Raw genomic sequence first — 22,495 nt, 5'->3', positions numbered from 1 at the left:
ATTTTTTGGGGGCCGCGAAGCAGCATCCTTATTGTACTGCGGGGAGCGGGACGGAGCACGCAGCTGTTACAGAGGGCTTGTTAGCAAGCTGAATTCATTCATCAGAATGCCTTCTGGATCGAGACTCACACCTCTCTACAGTAGATCATGTATTACACATTCCGCACTGTGGAGCGCCTTTGGTTTGGGCTGCGGTGATTCCTTTCCTGGGACAGCAGGTCTGTATGGATGAAAGAGAAAAATCTCCTTATTGGACCTTTGTGTGGACAGGGGCCTTCGTCGCCATGCTGTGCCCGAGGAGCCCCCGCAGTGGCCACTCGCAGAGCCCTGCCTCCCTGTGCCCACTGACCTCGCCTTCCAGTGAGCTCCATTAACACACACAGGCAGCCCGCGGGCCAGCTCGGAGACCACCAGGACACCTCTCTTTATTTATTCTCTGTTATCAATAATCATGATGATGACACTAATAATGTGAAGCACGGGGAAGCAGAACCATCGGCAAATAAAACACACCTTTAATAAATTCTTGGCTCCAAGAATTCAGCCCCACATTTGTTTTAGTGTTTTCCTTCCCAGAGGATGAGCTAGCTCACGGTGTTGTGCTCTGAATTCTAAGCGCGTTGTCAAATACAAATTTAAACCACTCTTTCCATATGTATAGCCTATAGCCTATAAGCCTGTGGGTAATTTTACCAGCTCTCCAGGCGCCTGGTATCTCATTCTGTCTCTGTAACAGGAGTGAATGGTGGCCAATAAAAAAGTCTGAATTGTTATTTTTTTTTCCTACAATACCTGCATTGAAGAATGTCCCAGCACAGGCAGAGGAAGATGAGTTCTGCTCAGTTTATGCTGCCTTGGCAAAGGAGCCTTTGGAATTGATGTGATTGCTTGAGCAGCTCCGCTAACTCAGAAACATACACCAGGCTCTGTTTCCTCCCCCCTCGCACCCCTGACGCTGCAGAGGTGGTCATTTCCAAGCCAGGCCATGCTGATCGGTGATTTTGATGGTTTAAAAATGTACCTACAGTAATACACAGAACAGTGCTTTCGTCTGAAAGCGTCAGGAATGACAGCGTGTTGTGAGATGGATATCAATTGGCTGTGTTAATCATGGTCTTGAAAAGATGTCAGATTTAGCAAAGTATTGATTGTCTGACATTTTTGATGATTTAAATAGGAGGCTCACATGCAGTAGAGTTAAAATAAAAAGGAGAAAATGGCCATGCCATAGATGGTGCAATGTGTGCAATTTTGTGCTCCAAAAGTGTGCACATTTGGCACATGGGTGAAATTGCCAAAACAGAGCCTGGATCCACAGGAGTCCTGTAGCTTTTCCACTCCTCTTGTTCCCTTATGGAGGAATTCCGTGTTCCAATAGTGGATAGTGATCCAATACTGCATATTTAAAAACATGTCAAACCAGTTTGGACTTTGAATTGGTCATCATCAGCTCATTTTGTGAAAAAGTATAAATGATGGATGTAGCAAACATGTTCTGTGATGATTGTCATGAGCACAATGGCATAGGCTGTCGTCCCAGGCGCAGACATGATTGGAGAACCAGACTAAAGCTGTGCAGGAATTTTCGTTGCTCTGAAGGCTTGCAGTGAGCTGATGTGGTCAGTGCTGGAAAAGCTTTTGAGGAATTAGTACCTAGTTAAATCCCTAATCAGAAGCTATAGAAAAGAGATCAATAGGATATTTTAGATCATAATTAGCAAATGACCATGCTTGGATCGTTTAATCCATCAGCGAAGGATTTGCAAATGATCTGTATCTAAGGATTTTTAATACCGCACACTTCATTGTTCATTATTTGAATTCAGTAGAACAGTGAAAGGGTGTTTTGTGTAATGTTTTGAAGGAAATCCAGACCCCAGATATTCTGTATTCATCTGCTGAGCTCCTCTTGCCTCGTAACTCACTCCAATTGCAGAAAATTGATTATATTGAATTTTGGTTTGAGGCAGAAGGTGGATATGAGCTTTGGCAGCCTGTGTGTCTGAAAGGGTGTTAGTTATGAATTAATTAATTGTAATAAAAGCCCTTTTTTGTTAAATCATACTTATTATTTCCTAATTATAGCTTTCAGTGATACCAGTTTCAGTGATATTTTAACTCACTCTGCTAAGAAGATGTTTCCAGTGAAGTGACATATTCGAAACAGTGAAATTCAGGCTCCCAGTATCTTCTGGCTGTGGTACCTATGCTATATGCTGTAGACATGCAAGTGGCACTCTCTCTTAACTCAGTGGAGACAGATCAATAAAAACAGAAGCAAGGTTACAAATGAGAGGAGACCATTCAGCTCATCTACTGGAGCTGTTAGGTAGTTAGTTGCTAATTGATCTCCTGCTGCTGTGTCTTGAAAGAAGTCAGGATATCAACGTCAGCATCATGGCTGGGTACGTTGTTTCCCAATTCCACCACCTTTTGTGTAAAGAAGTTCCTTTATACAAATGCTTTACAAACCAGCTCCAGCACCAGAGACACTGTGAGGAGACATGGACACTGGGGTGCCAACCAGCTTCAACACCAGGAGCAGAGACACTGTGAGGAGACATGGACACTGGGGTGCCAACCAGCTTCAACACCAGGAGCAGAGACACTGTGAGGAGACATGGACACTGGGGTACCAACCAGCTTCAACAGCAGGAGCAGAGACACTGTGAGGAGACATGGACACTGGGGTGCCAACCAGCTTCAACACCAGGAGCAGAGACACTGTAAGGTGAGATGGACTAGCTTACAAGCTCCTTTAGTTTTTCTGTCCCCTCTGGTGAAGACTGGCAAGCTCCTTCCACTTCCCCCTCAGCTTTGACCCCTTATGGGCGACGCCCTCAAATGCCGCAGGTTCCTTGCGAACTGCATGGCACACTCAATGTACGAGAGAGAGAATCGGGTGCAGTTTTGAAAGAGACAGGAACGTGCAGCACCTAACCTGCAATGTACTGTAGAAACCGCAGGGACAGCAGGTTCATGGAGGGAACAGACTAATGTGAGAGAATGAGCCATCATTCTGAGACATGCACACTGATGCAAATGTTTTTTTGCAGGGAGCTCCTACCCTTCTAGCACAGCGACACAGCAACGCAGATCTGGTCAAGAAGAGACACAGAGAGAGCAGCAGAGGGATTGGGGCTGCAGAAGTGTGTTGTGTCTCAACAAGAGGGCGTGCATGCTGTGTCACCAGAGTGTGGGGCACTCCAACCAGCTCACTCTGGAGTCTTTTCACTCACTGCTTCTTGGCAAAGTAAAACCAGCGGCCCTGCTGGAGAGATCACAATTCACGGGCAGCTGTTGATCACAGTTAAAGAACTATAGACATTGCCACCTAATTGGCTTTCAAATACAGGAATCAATTAGCCATTTAACGTTTTTAGGGGGGGGTGCACCCTGTCCTTCTAGTTGGCAGTGCTGACTAATTTATTCATTTGGATCCCTCTCTTATTTACGTTTGCTTTTGTAAAAGGACTGGTGATTCCACAGGAAATCAATATTCACTCCGGTCGTCCTGTCTGTCTGTTTGGTCTCCAGCCACACAAGTCTCTCGTTTTCCTGCAGAGCCAGAGTGTCAGAACCTGAGGCGGAGCGCGCTGTTTCCCTGAAAGCTGGGGCTGTGCAATACTTTGCGCCACGCTCTCATCAATTATCCCATTATCCTGCAACAGAGGAAGACGCTGGATTGGCTGGAACTGCGGTGAGAGAGCGTAGATTCCAGTCCGGGGCTCCCGTCAGGAAGGCCAGGCGAATGTGCTCAGAAGCCATGAATGGAGCTGTCCTGTGTGAATAATTAATACTGAGCAATGAATACAGCAGTGTTTGTGTTTTGTGTAGCTTCTCCGGCACTCTGGGTGTTTGCAGGCTGCAATGGTTTTTATTCACTGTACAGAGTTTGTGCTCTGCGTCCTTCTCCAGGAGAGAAAAGGCGTAGCTCTCACCATTAAGAGGGGGCGCTGCCGTTTTCAATAGGGGGCTGTGTGGCTTTTGTTCTTAATCACCAGTGCAGTTTTGGCTGCACTCTGAATAATATCCTCCTTCTCAGGTTGTAATGAAAGCTTAAACACGAATATATAATGTTACTGCGCTACTACATCTTAACAAGAGCCTACAAGAAGCATGAAGCAGGTCTGCTAAGGCTCACTGAACCAATATCCTGCTGCATTCCCTTTACCCCTCTGCTGATCTTAGAAACCCAGAATGTTTGTAAACATCACTTCTTTTCTCTCTCTGTCTGAGAGGGTCTGTCTGCTCCGATGGTGTCTTGAGCGCTACTGTGAGAGAACGAGAGAGGGAGAGCGAGGAGTGTGTGTGCGTGCGTGTGTGTGTGTGTGCGCTTGGAAGGGGCGGCTGAGAAAGCGAATGAGAGAGAGAGAGAGGGCGAGCGAGCAGGAGAGCCGAGAAGGAGAGAGAGAGGGGAGAGATGCTGGAACAGAGGATGAGATTCACTCCTGCACTTTCTATGTAGGATATGATAGGATTGCGGAAGAGGGATGGCTTCTGCCTTCGTTTTTTTAAAGATACTTTTTCTTTCTCCTCTCTTCTTCCAAACTGGACAGTTTCACCCCATGTGTCTCCAGCTTTTTTCCAAGGTAACTGACAAAAATTACTTAAAGGTAAAACTACTGCATTGTATCTTATCTACTACTGCATTGTATATTCCTACATGTATACAAAAATGTTTTACATATACATATGCATTAGCTCACAGCTTGGTAGGTTGCAAAAAGCATGCCTTTGTCTTCATCAATTGATTGCCTTGCATGAAACAAAATCTAGTTTAACTAAGTGCTTTTTTATGGCTTGGCTGCAGTAGCAGTTTACATTGAGATTCCCCTGTTTGCCGGGACTGGGACATATTTCAAGTGGCACCTTTGAAAACAGGTGCTGAGACAGAGGATGCACTGCGCTACAGTCCTCTACTGGCTCGGTGCGGAGCCAAGTCCTGCTCGAGAATCGCATCCTTGTAACGCTGCCGGCTTTCCACGCTGGGGATGCTCTGGGAATGCTTGTCCCAGGTATTCCCATTGATCCCCCCCTGGAATCGGAAGCAGTCTATTGACTGCCCAGCCGCTGGGAGACGGTGAGCTTCTGCACCCTGCCTGGCGGTCAGCAAGACCACTGCTTGCGGCAATTCCACCTTGCAAAGTTTGGAAGTGGAGCCCGGAGGGATTTATTTGTTTTGTTTTGTGGGATTATCTCATGTGCAGATGCCAGTATATGCATGCGCTTCACGTAGCAAATGTTATCAACAGCTGCAGGGAGTAATGCAGCGTTTTCTGGGGTTTCGGTGCTCGAAGCAAAGGAACGAAAAAGATTTTCTCCGTCTTTTGTTGCGGTTGTCCTGCTGTGGATCATTTGCACTTACAGGTGTTGTGAAGAATAAAACATCGTGCAGGACAGGACAGGCGCTCTGCAGGGAACAGGGGACCGGGCTTTCGAGAGTTTGCAAGCTGTGTTTGTTATTTTAGCAGACATGCATGAAAAAGTGATGCTGTTCAACTTTGTCTAATGTCAGCAGCAGGTGAACACTGACCTTTGGTCCTGTTTGAGGTGTGCAACAATGTCTGATAATTGATTGCTGTTGTTACGTGTATTGTTAAAATGTTTTATTTCAGTTATATCTCCGATGGATTTTAAGATTGAATTTAGTGTATCACACGTTGCCTTATTCAAGACACGTCGCACATCATTTTACTAGCAGTAGCATTGAGGCAGTCAATTTTATTTTAGCATTTCAAACTTTCTTTGGTAATGTTTTTTTTTGGTAAAGTTTTTGGACATGAAAAAAAAGTCGTGCAAAATAGATGAAAACTGACATCACTATGAAAGTGCGCCTGTTTTCACAAACGTCAGGGACAGCCTTCACCACTGTTGCATCCCAATCAGTTCTGTCCTGTTGCTCATTCGGAAGCCTCTGTTTCTTTTTCGTGGTCTATTTAAACAGGATAGCAAAGCAGAGAGGGTAGCTCTTTCGCCCCTGTCAAATCCTGTGCTGCACAGTCTCTAACGTGTGTGTTGCCTATTTTGACAGGCGTGCTAAAGGAACTCCATACAAGGAATTGAGTGGCCTAAACTCCAAGCTTCTGGCCTAACAAGAGCTGTAATTTTAGTAGAGAGAGCCCCCCCCCCCCCCCACGGTCAGGACTGGAGAGAGAGGGACTCCCACACATTGAAGGCCGAAGATCTAAAGAGAAAGAGCGAGAGGGGAGGAGTGTGAGAGAGGGAAAATTGTCTATCTTGCAACTCCTGAAACCATCATCACAATTTAATGTGAATCTGAAAGCCACAGGACTGCATCACATTTGCGTTCTGACAGAGAGAGAGAGAAAGAGAGACTGGAATTGTCTGCAGAGGATCAGAAGCGTTTCTCCCAAGGTCTTCCCAGTGTGTGTGTTTTTTTTTGTTGTCAAAATTATTTTAGCAGTTCTCTTTGGATCTGTGTGGATGCGGTATTCCAGATGTGTGAGTTCTGGCGCTGCTGATGGCCCAGCCAGCTGTGCAGATTTCCCAGCGGGCTTCAGTCCTCACCAGGGCTCCCTTCATGAAGACAAGAGCACCCTTCTGCCGCTGGTGAAATTGCCTCCCTGGTTCTTCAGGGGGACAAGAGCTTCGTAGTGTAAACCAGACGGCATTCTTGACTCTTCATAGCTCGGATGACCAGAGTGCAAAGGGCCGTTGGTTTTCCCTTCAGTTGGGGAACGTCTAGTACAGAGTCGGGTTTCCCTGTTCTTGCCTGATCCACGGCACCTCTTGCCAACTCCAACCTAACGCGTCTTTACGAAGACATTGCTAGCGAGCCAGAATGGCGGCCGGCGTGGCCACGTGGCTCCCCTTCGCCCGGGCCGCGGCAGTGGGCTGGCTGCCCCTGGCCAAGAAGTCCATGCCCAAGCCCCCGGTGGACAAGAAGAGCCGGAACGACGAGATCCTCTTTGTCAACGTGAGCGGGCTGCGCTTCCAGACCTGGAAGAACACCCTGGACCGCTACCCCGACACCCTGCTGGGCAGCTCGGAGAAGGAGTTCTTCTTCAACGAGGAGACGCAGGAGTACTTCTTTGACCGGGACCCGGAGATGTTCCGGCACGTCCTCAACTTCTACCGGACCGGCAAGCTCCACTACCCGCGGCACGAGTGCATCCAGGCCTTCGACGAGGAGCTGGCCTTCTACGGCATCGTCCCCGAGATCATCGGCGACTGCTGCATGGAGGAGTACCGCGACCGCAAGAAGGAGAACCTGGAGCGGCTGGCGGAGGACACGGAGGCCGAGATGGCCACGGACACGCCCCTGCCGCCCGACAGCACGTCCCGCGAGCGGCTGTGGAGGGCGTTCGAGAACCCGCACACCAGCACCATGGCGCTGGTCTTCTACTACGTCACCGGCTTCTTCATCGCCGTCTCCGTCATCGCCAACGTGGTGGAGACCGTGCCCTGCCGCCCGCCCAAGGGCCGCGTGAAGGACCTGCCCTGCGGGGAGAAGTACTCGCTGGCCTTCTTCTGCATGGACACGGCCTGCGTGCTCATCTTCACCTTCGAGTACCTGATGCGCCTCTTCGCCGCCCCGAGCCGCTGCAAGTTCATGCGCTCGGTGATGAGCGTCATCGACGTGGTGGCCATCATGCCCTACTACATCGGGCTGGTCATGCCCGAGAACGAGGACGTGAGCGGCGCCTTCGTCACCCTGCGCGTCTTCCGCGTCTTTCGGATTTTCAAGTTCTCGCGCCACTCGCAGGGCCTGCGCATCCTGGGCTACACCCTGAAGAGCTGCGCCTCTGAGCTGGGCTTCCTGCTCTTCTCCCTCACCATGGCCATCATCATCTTCGCCACCGTCATGTTCTACGCCGAGAAAGGGACCAAGGGCACAAACTTCACCAGCATCCCGGCCGCGTTCTGGTACACCATCGTCACCATGACAACGCTAGGGTAAGGCCTGGGTTCTCTCCTCATCCACACCCGGTCACTCAGACAGCTCAGACAGTCTGGCATCCTGGCCGCAATTTGGAGGGATTAGCAAAGATGAGATGGAAAGCAACAAACTTGCAAATTTCATTTTCCTGGAACTGTCTGCCCTCTCTCCCCCACACCCCTGACTTCTTTGGTAATAAACTAACATTTTATTGCTCTCTCTTTTCTCCAACGGCATACTCCCTAACCTCTTTAATTTGACTTTGAACTTTTCTGGCTTGCACTGTGAGTAACGGTTGTCCAGCACGATAGCACAGCGTGTCTCTGGGAGTCCTGCGGTTTACTGCCCGGGTCTGTGATGTCGGGTTCTGTAGTTCTGTGAATGGGATTAGCTGGGCCTGAGCCAGCCTGGAGCACAGCGTTTCCAGTGCTGTCGTCGAGGAATTATATTAGCCTCACATTTAAGCAGCCTCTCCAGGGTGAGTCAGAGCTGTGGGTGGGGGTTCAAGAGGGGCAGTTTGTCAGTCCCGTGTGCCGCTTGTCTTGGACTCTGAAAAAGAAGCTGGCGTATTTAAAGTGGGTCGTTCCACAGCACCGACCCCGGCCTGCTGGTGCAGCCTGCGCTAAGAATAGGAGGCTCTGAGGCAGCCGAGAGTGTGTGGGCTGTGATTCCAGTGTTGCAAGTGCTTAGGCAACCTACAAACAGGAGCCGCTTGCTCAGAATTAGTCTAGTGTTTTTCTGAAGCCAAACGGGCATTGACTTCTTTCTGCAGTAAGTGAGGCACCCAGAGCGCAGCAGGGGTGTCAACCAGGGTTCCCGTGCAGAGCTGCTCGAGTCATTCCAGATTTTATAGGCTGCTGTAGGTCAGGTGTGGGTGCTGGAGACTGCAGCTGCATACCTTGTTGAGATTGAATTTGTATAGATAAATGCGTGGGAGTGAAGACAATACTAAGTATATTTTTGGCTTAATCAGTTGCAATGTCTGCTAGATCCCCATGGCAGCTAAAATGGATCAAACTGCTATATAAAGGGATCCTTACTGCTAACTCCGGTTGTGTGTGTGCGTCACTCCTGGCCCTTGGAGCGCCTCCTGTAGGTGATGAACCTCCCTTCCTCTGACTCTGAGGTTCTGGGCTTGGCTTGGTGGGCAGGGGGAACAGAACCTTCTTGAGTGAAATGCAGGTCATGGACATTCATCAACATGGCAGGGGAGTTTGTTCCATCCTCCCACAACTCCTTGTGTAAAAAAGGGCATTTTAGCATCTCCCCTGAAGGAGAAGTGTGATGTGATAAAGTACTGGAGTAAACTGGTGCCTGAATCTTTTTTTTAACACGAAGGTGACCCTCACCAAATTGCCTAACAGTCCCTCACACTTATTGTTAGTGGTTGTGTGGTTGTGGTCTCGTATTGCGGTATTTCGTATTGAATGGCATGGGATGTGGATTCACTGCTGCCTATCTCCTCACACTGCTACCACTTGCTAAAGATCACTGAGACCTACTGGGTCCAAGCAGAGCTTGGGGTTCTGTCTGCAGGGCTTTCCTAACTGGATAACCTAGGCAGTGAGCTAAAAACTGCCTTTTAGCAAAACCTAGTCACTCACGAGCGATGTCCACACTCCCAGTTCAAGGGGGTGAGAGTACAGAATGATGATGAGTGTGCTGTCTCTAAAGGGCTGTATTCTTCCTCTGGGAAAGAGCTCTTTTCCCAGCTGCTTCCCCAGTGGAACATGGGGCTCCCGCAGCCCTTGCGGCTGGTGTCTCCCATGTGCCTATGGAGCTCTGGCGTTATTCTGCTGCCCAGACCCTACCCGTGCGTCTTTGTGCCCCCCGACCTCACGCCCCATGCCCGCGGTCATCCTGAGTCCCCTCTGCTAACGGGGCTCTGATGAGCGCGCAGGGCCCCAGTGTCCAGTCTGTCTCCTGCTGCAGCAGCTGTGTGAGTGTGTTTCCATTCTTTCGGCCGACACATCGGGCCCTAGTTCTCGGCCCCAGAGACCTCTCTCGAGGTGTGGGAGCGCTGGGAAAGAGCGATCAGAGCTGGAGCGATGACGCAGGGCTCCTGTTCTCCCAGTGCGGTCGGCGTCTGCTCCGACTCCCTCCCGATTTCCCCTGTCCGTCCCCTCTTCTCCTCGTAGCCCTCTCAAGAGTGATTTACTCTCTACACGTTCCTGGTGCCATCTGTCGCCAGGTTATGTAAGTGTCTTCTGGGAAGCCTGTAGCCCTTGAAGCAATGCTGGGATTAATGGAATTAAATACAGACGCACCAGAAACTTGCTACCCCTCTGTAAACCCACGTGTCTCTGCCAGATTTACTGCGGTCCTGCGGTTGCAATTTTCAAGCTCTTCCCTGACGGAGACACCCTCATTTTAGCGTGCAATACTGTAAGTGACAGCTTCATTTTAATTGACATGATCTTTTTTTTTCGGGGGGTGTTTGACCCCATGGTGTAATTTTATTCCTAGTATCGTACTTTGATGGGGTCATATTTTCTGCGAGGGCTTTCACAACTTCCAGATACAGTATGTGTCCTCAGGCTGTGGAGATGTCAGCCACCTGTGTGCACTCCCTGCTCCTCTACTTTCCCAGGGTGATATGAGGTTGTGTCCTCTCTCCTGAGAGCGTGGGAAAGGTCACAAATGAGAAGAGGCGATCCAGCCTGTTTGGTTGTTTCTGCAGTAATCAGTCAATCTCAGGATTTTATCCAGCTGTTTCTTGAAAGAAACCAAGGTGTTGGCTGCATGGCTGGGGAGCTTGTTGCATGCTCCCACATCCCTCTGTGTAATTACGTGCCTCCTGTTCTCAGTTTTACCTCTCCTCGTGTGCTTTCTGGTTCATGTTTCACGGTTGATTTTGAAGAGATCTGCTGGGTTGACTTTGTCAGTGCCTTTGAGGAGAGAGAGGACGAACTCTCCCTCATCTCAACAAGTTGAAATATTAGACCACAGTCCCTTCCCTCTCTCTCTCTGCGATATCATATGCTGCCTCTTCCTCTTCCTGTCTCTGCTGCTCTCCAGTGCCTTCGGGATATACAGGGCCAGCTGGAAACAGGGAAAGCTATTTGAGATTGCAACTGGTGCAGCAGACAGCCTAGCTACGATTCGCAGTTGGGTTGTTCCTAGTTTGTACTTCATCTTTTAGGTTGCACCTGAAAGAACTGTGACCTCTGCCGTCTGGGAGTACTCAGCAGGGATCGTAAATACTGGAGCTGCTGCAGTGTGGGCCCTAGAGTTTTTCAGTTTCACTAAGAACCTCAGAACGAGACTGCAGTTTCTTCTCTCACTCCGAGACCTTCGGTGATCAAGGGCTGCTCTCTCTATTCTCTCTCTCTCCCTCATTCTCATTCTCTCCACTCCCAGGCCAGCTCCGATCTTGATCCCAGGCCCCTGCTGTGCTGGGGAAAAAAAAAACAGTCCCCTTTCGGAATGATCCTCATCTCTAATACAGTACGCATAGCACAATGTCAGCACATCCTCTACCTCTGGCTTTGAAGCAGGAGGGCTGCTGCTCTGTCTCGCGCACAAGTCTTACGTACAAGGCCCAGCACTGTAGATCTGAAAGAATGGGCTCAGGAGCAGGTGATGCTCATCTGGGTGGTCGTCTCGGTAGGTGCCCATGGAAAACTTACATTATATTCAACCAAGGGGCAACAATGGTAGAGCACAAGAAAGTATTTTGAGTTTATGATTTCAGATAAAATACTGTATGTGGTGAAAGCACACAGTAAAAATTGAATATTGTCAAATAGATTTACTGTGGTAAGGGTTTATAAGGGTAATACCCAAAAATACATTCAACAGAGACTTTGTCTTAAATAACATGGCAGGGCAGCTTGTTCCACACTCCCACAAAGAAACAGGGCAGCAATCCTCCCAGAGCAGCACAGTGGTAAGTAGACACACTAGTGCCATGTATTCTGTATTTAAGGGCTCAGACACAGAGCAATGCCACCTGCCAGCCTCGGTCTAAAGTGACTTTGCATTACTCAATTACTGGAGCCCCTCATTGTCAGTCATGCCTGGTATTGGTCAGTCATTGCTAAAACCTAAAGAGTCTTTTCGTCTCTGGCAGGTCTGCCTGTTTCCAGAGCCACCATTCGCTCTGGGTAATACATCCTAGCCTGAAACCTGGGGCTCTGGTTTCTGTGCTTGTCACAGTGCTGGTTCTGCAGGCAAGACGGTGCACTTCTATTCCTTCGAGTGGTCGAAGGATGAAACTTTTTTTGACTTCCTTACTTTTTTACCTCACGGCCACAGAACTGGCTTCATCAGGCCGACCAGGTAGGGGTCGGAGTCTCTCTGTGGGACTGTCCTCAGGATTCTGTATCTGCTGACCACTCACTGCACACTGGCCAGTAGGTACAAGCTATGATCTCCTAAAGTGCAGCTGGCTGCTTTTTATGATCGTATCAGGTAGAACACACAGAGCAAAGCCTGGTCAAATTTGTAGCTCTTTCACACATTTCTGTAGAGAGCTTAACACCCTGTGCTGAGCTGTGGTGTCACTGTGAGGCACTGTGGGTGTTGGTTGCAGGTGCAGGCGCAGTCTCTGTGTCTGTGTGAAAATCACAGTCTGTGCGTCCTGGTCCGTTGAGAGGTCGAGTCTGTCTGTGCTCCTGACTGTCCCTCAGTAATCGGCACACTCCCTCCCCTGCACTCTTCATCTTGGCCGTCCTGTGAGAGGGATCTAGGTACAGGTCTCCTTGGCTCTTCTAAAAATAATTGGCGTCTCTGTTGAATGGCTACTTGCTGGGGCCCTTCTGTTTTCTCTGGCCTGACCTATTTACTGCCTGTACGGAGAGTGACAGTGAAGTGGTTCTTTCGAAGGTAACGTCTGCCTCTATTTCACCGACGTCTCCCTGTGGGCTTTCTGATAAAGGGCAGCCCAGATGACACACACCGCGTTCAACAGCTGGAGTGTTTGCTTTGTGTCCCCGTAGGTTTCACAGAGCTAAAAATCCTCATCTAGCTCCTTCTTGCATAACGAAAGCAGGAGGTACAGGAGCCCATCCAGGGCAGCTCAGTCCGTCAGGTTTTCAAAGTGTCTTCAATCGGGGGCTAAAGGTCACGTCAATACTGGTAGATTAGTTCAGTGCATCAATGAAGTAAGGAGGGCTGGGTTGCATGAAAACCCAGACTGGAGCCTTCCAGAACTGGGACTGAACTAATATAAACACAAAGCCAGCACAAAACCAGAAATTGAGTTTTTGTAGCACAAAACCAGGACTGGATGAGTCTAAAGTAAGCGTTCCTTATGTATACGTCCTACAAACATGACTGGATGTCAATCTGGTCATATTCATCTGCAGGTTTTTGTTAAACCACCTCACTGCTTGTGAAAATCTACATTCTTTTTTTTCGTGCACGTGCGATGTTTGTTAAGGACAAATCTTGGATTGCAATGATGGATTTGAGCAGTGCTGTAATGACGCAGGGAGGATGCGCTGATGCGCTGATGCACAAGGTTCTGTCCCCGGGGGAGCTGAGCTCTGGTGCAGCGTGCTCGCTGACACTCCTGCGCGTTGGCAGAGCAGGCCCTTTCCCCACAGAGGCCTGGGTCCCAGAGGGAGCGATAACGCAGTGCAGGAGAGTCAGTCAGCCGGGCTTTCCCCCACGAAGGTCCAGTTCACCGGCCGAGCGATTGCCACAGGATTGCTTACGAAGCCCGTGGAGGTCTTCAAGGGCGATGGTCCAGTGGGATTATATCCTGACACACTGAAACAGTCGAGGATACCCTGACAGCAGGGCAAGCCACCAGCAGCAGCAATCACAGCTGCAGCATCGTTTCCTGTAGGTCAGGGGTGTCGCACTCAGTTACCACAGTGGGCAGAATCGATTTACTGCTTGCAGTGTACTTCATGCCAGTAGTACATAACTTGCATAAGTATGTAACACATTAACACTTACCCAGCACACATAAATCACTAAAATGCTGGGCATTGCCGCTACTCGGCATTATTCACAGTGCTTTTGCTGTTTATTTCACAGCAACAACACTTTGAAACACAATTAGCAGTCGCTGCGTCTTCATCGGATCCCCATTTGTGCACAACATACGTCCTCGATGAGTATGGGGTCTTTCCAGCATTAATGACCAGGGAGATTGAAAGTATCTCAGCTGAGTTTACTGCACGTCTCTGTTCTGCTGAAAAGGATGTTGTTGTCTCATGCCAACAGCTGGCGAGAGTGGAAGTGCGCCGCTGTGTTGGGGAGGATGTGCAGAAGCACAGGGAGAGCGGTGTCTGTGAGACTGTGTGCTCCAGTTTCCTCACAGAGGGCACCGGCTTCATGCGTGGGCTCTGCCGCACAGACAGGGCACTACCCCATCCCTACCAAATGGACAAAGGGGTCTGGCAGACTGGACCTGGCCTGCAGTCAAGGCCAGGGGGTTGAAACCGCTGCCCGATACTCACAGACGGCACTGGAAATAAAGGACCAAGCTGTCAAAATCCGTCGAGGCTACTGCACCAGCTGTGTGGGGCAGTTTGTTTCCATCTTGATGCCTGAATCGTGCTTCTTGCTGGTGCTTTAAGTGTGCCAGGCTCTGTCCGTAAAGCCATGGGGCTGTCTGAATTGAATCATTAGACAGATCTGCTGTTGTCTTCGGTGATGCACCAGAGCTGTGTGAGCCCTTGTGAGGCTAATGAAAAAAGGATCTCTTTTTCATAGCACTGTACACTGTGGAAAATGCCTGGTCTGCTACTACTGTACTTTAAGATCAGATCACTTTATTGGCCATATACAATTTCTTGCATTAGGAATTTGTCTTTTCACAGACCCCAGCTTGCTCTCCATGAGACACACAGGCAGGGAGAGAAGCTGGGGGTCAGAGCACAGGGTCAGCCATTTAAACAGCACCCCTGGAGCAGCTGGGGTTAAGGGCCTCGCTCAGGGGCCCAACGGAGTAGGATTGCTCTGTCGGCCGCGGAATAAAAACCGGCAACCTTCCAGCCACAGGCGCAGATCCTGAGCCACAGAGCCACCACACCATGGCTCTGTGGCATCTCACAATCTTTACAATCTTTGTGTTCATTACTACATGCTGGACTATCCCCACTTCTGCCTGTGCAGCAGCTCCTGCATCAGACATGGGGCACGCTAAGGCACGGTTAGCACAGCAGCCTCTTCTCAGAGCTGCGCAGGATGCAGGATCGTTGTGAGTCTCTGACATGAGATTGAGAGAGTGGAGGGATAAAGGCATCTTTGGCTTTTTAGTGCAGCGTGAAAGGGCTCTGGACATGACGACCAGCTGAGTTATTCTTCTGTAGTGCGCCAGAGCCAGAGAGGCAGGCGTCTATGTCTCAGTGTGGTGACTTCTCTCCAGGAGCCATCAATAATCCCAGCGCAGATAAGAAATAGAGAAAGATGTGCAACTGAGGAACTGCTGCTGCAGTTTAACTTGAGAGTAGAGAACAAAAAAAAGAACCTGAGAGTGAAGAATAAAAAGGGCTGAATGAGAAACAATCAAGTTTATTTTATATAGCTTCTCAAAGCACATTACAAGAAAAAAAAAGAACAAAGCACATAAAATTAGCATAGTTCAAGAGAAGGGCTTAGAATGCAGTAGGAGTTGCCAGGAGCAGACCTGGACACCAATTGTGTAAAAGCCTTTCTGGAGAAGAAGGTTTGGAGTGTGGGTTTGAAGGAGCTCCGGGAAGGTGACTCCCTGATGTCCCTGGGGATAGATTTCCAGAGCTCTGGGGTGCTTGTCACCCACAGAATGCAAGCGAGGGCGCAAGGCCACAGCTCCTGCGTGCTTTGGAGCAGTAATGGAGCATGCTCACGCCGAGACCGACTGCACCCGGGCACGGCTCTTCACAGGCACCTCCGCCACAGCCCCAGGGACCGGCTGCCCTTGCGTGCTCAGGAGAGGCCTACTGCTGCGCCTGCGCCCGTCCTGTGCGAGCGCCCTGCCTGTTAGCAGTTACTGTATGAATGCTGAAAATAAGGACCCCATCCAGGGCTCAAGCAGGCTTATTCCCCGAGCAGTAGTAGGAAATCCAAATAGAAAAGGCTTCCAAAAAAGAAACACAAGTCCTAATATCTGAAATCCAAATGGCAGGCGATAGTCAAGAACATGTAGAAATAATACAGCGAGGCAACCAATCCAAAAGCACAAAGGCAGAGACGTGGGCAGAATCGAGTGAGAGTCAGGAAGTAAGGAAGGAAGAGAACAGGCTTTAGGAGGAGGGTGCGCGCGCTAGGGAGCTCCAGGGAGAATCGGAAAGAGTGAGGAGTGAGCGATGGTCAGGGAGAAGAGGAGGGTTGAAGCCGTGATGGGAGTGGAAGGCGAGAGGAAGATTAGCGGCGGCGCGAGCGTGTGTTTAAGTGGGTGCGCGTGGGAATGTGACGGCGTTTGTGCGAGCGTGTGGGATGCGTGGCACTGCCTCTTGCGTGGCTGGGTGGCGTGCAGTGCGGGGGTGCCAGTATGGTGTGGTGCCAGCCACAGGGCGCCCAAGTCTGCCAGGGCCTCTTGCTCCCTGCAGCCGGTGCAGGAGCTGAAGCGTCCTCGTTCTCCTCCTCACACTTACCCAGCACACACTACTGACCTACTGCGGCTGCAGTCATTGCTTTTTGAGTCCCAGTGCGAAAGGAACGAGAAGAAATAAATTCCCTTCAGCCGTCCTCCCTAGAGTCCAGTGTTGCTGCTCAATGCACCAGCTGAGGAACAAGGAGTCCAGAATGAACACGTGCTGAAGAGGTTGTTTTGGTGACCCTAATGAGCAACCCTAGACCTGCATCCTGAAATTAGTGTGAAGCACTGTAGTCTGTGGCTCGTATGGCAGTGAAATCTCCTGTGTGCTCGAGGTGCTTTGCTTAACTCCCTGCAGACTCCTTGAGTTTAAAGGTGTTGCCCAGGGCAGAGGAAACACCTTGAGGTCAGGAGGACTAGCCAGGGCTTGAATATGGGCTCTTCAAGGTTAAGGGGTTGTGTTTGCCCAGAGATGCACCCCCCTTTTTTGGGGGGGATTGGCATTGTAGTTTATTGTCTTCTTCGTCAAGAAATAATATTCAGCGTATAAAAATTCTAAAGGAAACAGAATAAGATGACTAAGAAAAAACAGGACAGAAATGGAACAACCAGCACAGGAAAATTATATAAAATACAAACTCTTGCTTGTTATTTGTCATTGACTGATCATCCTCCTCCAAATATCTTTTCATCTTTAAGGGCTCATTTGTCAAATTCAGTTTTTAAATATCTCCTTTTATGTGGGGTTATGCTTCATTCACAGTTTTGACTGTTAACATTTTTGTTGCCTTTATCAGAGGTGTCCCTCTCTCTCAGTCCTTGAAGACTACAGTGTGAGGAAGGTTATAAATGACAAGAGGCTGTCCATCCAGTGAATCTAACTCGTCTGGTTGCTTATGCTCTTTGATTGAGCATCTTGTCGAGCTGTTTCTCTGAAAAGGACAGGATATTCAGGTTTGACAGCGCAGGATGGAAGCTTGATCCACACTCTCTTCCCTTCTCTTTTTCATTTGTGCCCTGTGGTTCGTGTTGCCCTGGGTTGACCATTTCAGTGCCTTTGAGGATTTTGAAACATCTTTCCTGTTCAAGACTACAGAGATTCAGTTCCTGCAGTCGGTCAATGCACAGCATTCCTGTGGTGTCTGAAAGTACCTGATGGCATTTCTTATTCTTATAAACGTATTCCAGGGAAGCGGTATCTTTTCCTACAATATAGTAATCCAGAATTGTACACAGTGTTCTAATAATAAAGGCTTACTAGTGTAAGTTACACAACATAACACATAAGCCTCTGATTTTAAAATGTACTGTACACTTTGAACAACATAGCCTAACATTTAGTTTGTCTTTGTCACTGTTTCCCCACATTATCTAGAAGAAATACATCATCTGTCACCTTAAACACCTAAGGCTTTAAGTTCAGAAGGCTTCAGGTTTGTTTTGTATTAATGGCTTATGATTTTATTACCTTCATGCAACATCTACTGTACACTACCAGATGACATCTGCCCAGTGTTTGCCAAGTCTGGAGTTTGTCCTAAATCTTGTAAGTCCTTGCCGTTTCAGCGTTTGACTTTGCAGAAGCAACGCCTTGTTTTTTCTGGTGAAACCTTGTACAGAAATCAGTTTTGCCCATGAACCTTCACTCCTGGCTCTCAGCTGAACTGGGTGATGTAAGTTTGAAAGACGTGTGGATTTTCCGGCTGCCTGGACAGTGACACAGGGCTCTATTTTTAGTGGAAAAGTAGCGGGGGACAGAGAAGCTGAGGAGCAGTGATGTGGCTTGTCAAGGAGTCGTGCATTTGGTTCACACAGGAGGTGAACACTGGAATAGCGCAGATGAGTCATCAGCCCACAGTTGACAAGATGATCCATTTTGGGGTCTTTTCAACATTCTGTGGCCATGTGGCATTTGGTGAGCGGTGTGCGTCTGTGTGTTTCCTCCCATGGATTCTCTCCTTATTAGCATGACACATCTCAACAGACTGAGCTAGTAGGGTGGAGTGATGATATCATTCATCATGATGTGCTTCTTGGCAACATTAATAAGAACAATACAATTTTATTTGTCAGTGCCTTTTGAACCAGCTCCAAGCTCTCTAGAACATAAGCATCCGACAGAATCAAAAGAATATTCTTCCAGGAAAGCCAAGAGCAGAGAGAAATCGAAGCTTTAAGTGAGTTTTTGTGCCAAAGTGCCAACAGTATAAGATTTGGGCAGTGCGTGGAGCCTGGTCTTCCATAGCGAGAGCAGCTCAGAATCACTAGATCAGACTGAGCTGGACTTTTCTTATGAAATAAGTCTTTTTGATCTTCTCTAACTAGGTTATTCAGTAGTCTTATGTGTAAGCAGAAAATGAAAGTCCCCTCTAACATTCACTGGGAGCCAATGCAGTGTACACAGGCCAGGAGTTACGTGACCAAATCCTTTTAGTCTGCAGGATTCTGGATGCTGATGCCTGTTTAGGACTTTGGTAGAGAAGTGAGGCAATAGAGCCGTCTGATCATGATGCGTTAAAGGCAGGTGTGGGCGTTTCATCACCAGGAAGAGCCAGAGTCCTAACTGAGGAAAGTGCCTTTGTGACGCTCCTGACATGAGTTTCAGTTGACAACACAGGGGCAGAAGTAACACCCAGGTTTCTGATGATCACTGGTCTGATTGTTCAGTATTGTTAGCTCTGCAGCAATGCTGAGATTCACCGCCTTTGTGAAGCTGATGTTGGGAGTCTATGAGCCTGGCCTCAGGCTTGTCACACTGCATCTCAAGCAAGTTCTGTTGTGTCCATAACCTCGTCTCAAACCTGTAAAGGCAGCGAGGAAGTTTCAGTATCATCAGCTGGGCCTTTAATAGCAAGGGAGGACAACAGTGATGTCATAATATCAAGCATTCCTTTTCAACTCTGTTTTAGAAACACAGAAATCATTAACAAAACCGTCACCTTTTAAAGTTCCTGTTTTATCTAAAATGACTCTGACACCTGTTAACTATATTAATAGTCATGATCAAAGGAGGATACTAATATGATTGCGTTAATTTCATCAGCTTTTTTTCTATAATAATCCCAATGCTACCACAGAAGAGTCAGGGAAATCCTGCACAAAGAGAGTATTCACTTACTGATGGCTCTGTTTCATTGGAGCAGCACTGCTCTGGACATCTTGCATGGCACTGTGCTGTAATTGGGGTGCCAGTCTGCCTGTGAAGGGTTAATGCAATCCTGCTTATTTAAGTGGCAAAGCTGCCTGACTCAGAACCCCCCCCTCCCACCCCCTTCACAACCTCTTTGGCTACAGAGCCATTGAACACATTAGCGAGAGGCAGCTTTGCACTCAGAGACGCTGGGAGAAAATCGATGCACGCTGCTTTGCTGTGCAAGGAGTGCACACTCACATGCACACCCCCTGCCTAGAGGCACATGCCCACTGCTCCTTGGGGTGTGCACCCCAACAACCAGCCTCTGCCTGCCATTTGCCACACATAGCCCAGCATGGACTGCCCACGTGCCAGTGAGTGCTTCGCCTTTTCATCCTTACAACACGCAACTACCCCAGTCTGTGACAAAGGTGACAGAGGGCGACCTGGCCAGTTCCTGCACAGATCAGCGCTCAAAGTCAGGAGGAACCAGGAGACACTGATGCTCACTGCATGTTCTCTGTGGTTGATGGGCTCCAGGCTGGTGCTTTGGGTCCTCTGTTCACAAACAGGGTGCAGAGCTGCAGCAGGGGGCAGGGGCAGAGGTGCCCCCAAACTAATCAAAGCTCTTGCCCGCCCTGTGTAGGTGTTATGATGGTCATGGCAAGCCCTTCTGTACCTGTGACGGCTGGAAAATACTGGAAAATAAGGAAAATCAGAAAATATTCTGCAACCAGACCCCCTCCTGGACCCAGGCTAAGAATCACAGTGAAAACACTGCACCTGCTTTCCCTAAAATGACTAGGAAGTATAAAAAACAGATTATCTGGAAAAACCTGCATGTGTATCATAAACATTCTTGGCTAATTCGCTGGTGTTTGTGGGGATCAAGAAAATTCAGACGTGATTTCGCAAAGTCCTTGAAAATCCTATTCTGTTAGTCATAGAACAGGATGCATATGCTGTCCGCACTTTCCTTAAAGGTAAAATAAAAATCGGTGGCTAAGACAACCATGTCCATCCATCTCCACACAAGCACTGCGGGCCTCGCTCTGTTCTGTCCATCCAGCTGGCCTGACAGCTGGATCTTGTCACATTCCTGCATGTCCATCTGCCTGTGCCGCCTCTGTCAGACTGATCACAGCCCACCGGCTTTTAATCACTGCAGGCTGGCATTTTGCTTTGATGCCATCAGGGCTCATAAGTTGCAATGTCACTCGAAAAAGAAGGTTTTTGTCTTCGCTTTCTTCATCATGGAGGCCAGATAGAGAAATCTGAGATCAGAGGTTTGAATCCAGACGATGCCGCTAGTTTGTGGATATCTACACCTGGTCTTGGGCTCCCCCACTCCAGCTGCCTCTAGCTGCATAGTTAAACACTTAGTTGAGCTAAAGACTGATTTTAAGTCTTTGATCGTTTTCAGTTCCTGCCCGTGTTGGAAGTGTCATTTAAATATGGCCATTTGATAAGATTGCTCCTCCTTTGAGGAAAGAAAGCACTTGGAAAGGTGTCAGTCAAGCAGCCCATGAGGATTCAGCGCAGGAAGGTTCTTGGCTGGGAGGAACACTGGGAGCTGGGCCAATGCAAGGCCCTGCTCTGGCTGACTGTGCCCAGCCAGGAGACCCTCTGTGACTAGACAGATCTGGGTCAGACCTCCATCCAGGTGACCCAGGAGCACAGGAAGACTTTCTCCTGAGCGAGGTCATGGTAGGGACAGTTTCAACATTTAAGGGCACAAGAGCAAAACCAAAGGACAATTCCACAAAAACTCCATAACAATTACTCATTGAACAAATACCTGCAGACTCTTTCAGCTTGACTCTTCACTGAGCAAAAGCTGAGAAAATACAGAATTCCAATTTTTCCATACAAGATGCAGAAGGCTTGTAATGCACACAGTAATGAGACTAAAAGCTGGAAAACACCTGAATGTGCGGATATATGCTGCTGTTTTCCAGCGCACTTGGAAAAATCAAGAACGCATCAGTACCTTTCTTACCCTCACAGCTGCAGAGAGTAAGGCGCACAATCAGCACGTTTCTCCCCAGTTGTTTTTCATTTCAGTTGCTCAGATGCCCGAAGATGAGGGCTGAAATGGCACAGGTCTGCACGCAAGGCACTGCAGGCTGTGGCCAGCTCTGAGCATCACAAACATCAGGGGGTCCCTCCTGCAGGTATTCCTGCCCTGGACAGCGGCAGAGGAGAGGAGCTTGTGGAGAAGGACACTGGAATAACTGAGCTGATTGAGCTTTGTATACAGAGTACCTCTCAGACAGCCTTGTGCAACGTTGGAGTCTAAAATAAAGTGTGTGGCCCTGAGCCTGCAGACTGTTAAGTACAGTGATACTGAATCATCCCTGATGAACACCCTCTGTGCAGTGATTTAGCGCTGTGATTCTTCTAAGCCTCCCACCAAACCTGTTTAAATGGAGCGACCAGGAAAACCCCTTGAGCCAGGTTAATGTCTTTAAAGCTGCAGTGGTAATTTAAGAGATTTAAGTGAACAATCCTATTTAATAACATTGAAGTGTACAGCACTGGTCCCAGTCCCAGTTCATTTACCTGGTCTTTTCTGTTCTGTGATGCATTCTGGCTCTTGGAGCAGTTTCTTTGCCTGGTCTGATTGCTGCACCCCTGTGGACATTAGTCCTGATCAAATTAAAAGGCTACAATTTGTTCATAATTCTCTCTAGACGTGATGCTCTGCAGGTATTAAAAAACTAATAACAAGAACAGAACAGAAAGAGCAGGCTGTTTCACCGGGATGGGAAATTGCTTTATACATTCTGCTAGGAAAAGGCAGATTCTTCCATAATTCAGGCTGAATTAATCTGAGAAAACACAGCAGTGTAGCAGCCTGGGTAGAACAGGGTGTTTTATACATATCATTCATTTGTGCACCTACCTAGTGAGGTAAAAGCAGAACATTAAAGTCAGTCTAGGAGCCAGTGCAGCAAGGTCAGCACAGGGGTGAACGTGACAGGGA

The 22,495-nt window shown here is 48.6% G+C and overlaps 1 protein-coding gene across 12 annotated transcripts in view; it reads left to right on the top strand.

The window, feature by feature from the left end:
* kcnd1 (potassium voltage-gated channel, Shal-related subfamily, member 1) overlaps window positions 1–22,495 on the top strand; it is a 99,460-nt gene that overhangs the window by 23,492 nt on the left and 53,473 nt on the right. For 2 of the 12 annotated variants that reach the window (XM_069184416.1, XM_069184415.1), the window contains exons 2-4: window positions 2,528–2,731; window positions 3,057–4,592; window positions 6,035–7,920. In XM_069184416.1, coding sequence (XP_069040517.1) covers window positions 6,806–7,920 — 1,115 coding nt within the window. In that variant the 5' untranslated portion in view covers window positions 2,528–2,731; window positions 3,057–4,592; window positions 6,035–6,805. Of the gene's footprint in view, window positions 1–2,478; window positions 2,732–3,056; window positions 4,617–6,034; window positions 7,921–22,495 lie in introns of those variants that run through there. The other 10 variants (XM_069184419.1, XM_069184411.1, XM_069184432.1 and 7 more) reach the window with 10 other exon arrangements.

Source organism: Lepisosteus oculatus, chromosome 2, assembly GCF_040954835.1.
Source record: "Lepisosteus oculatus isolate fLepOcu1 chromosome 2, fLepOcu1.hap2, whole genome shotgun sequence".
Taxonomy (NCBI): domain Eukaryota; kingdom Metazoa; phylum Chordata; class Actinopteri; order Semionotiformes; family Lepisosteidae; genus Lepisosteus; species Lepisosteus oculatus.
The sequence above is the reverse complement of the archived record's forward strand: the minus strand, read 5'-3'. Positions and strand labels throughout refer to the sequence as shown.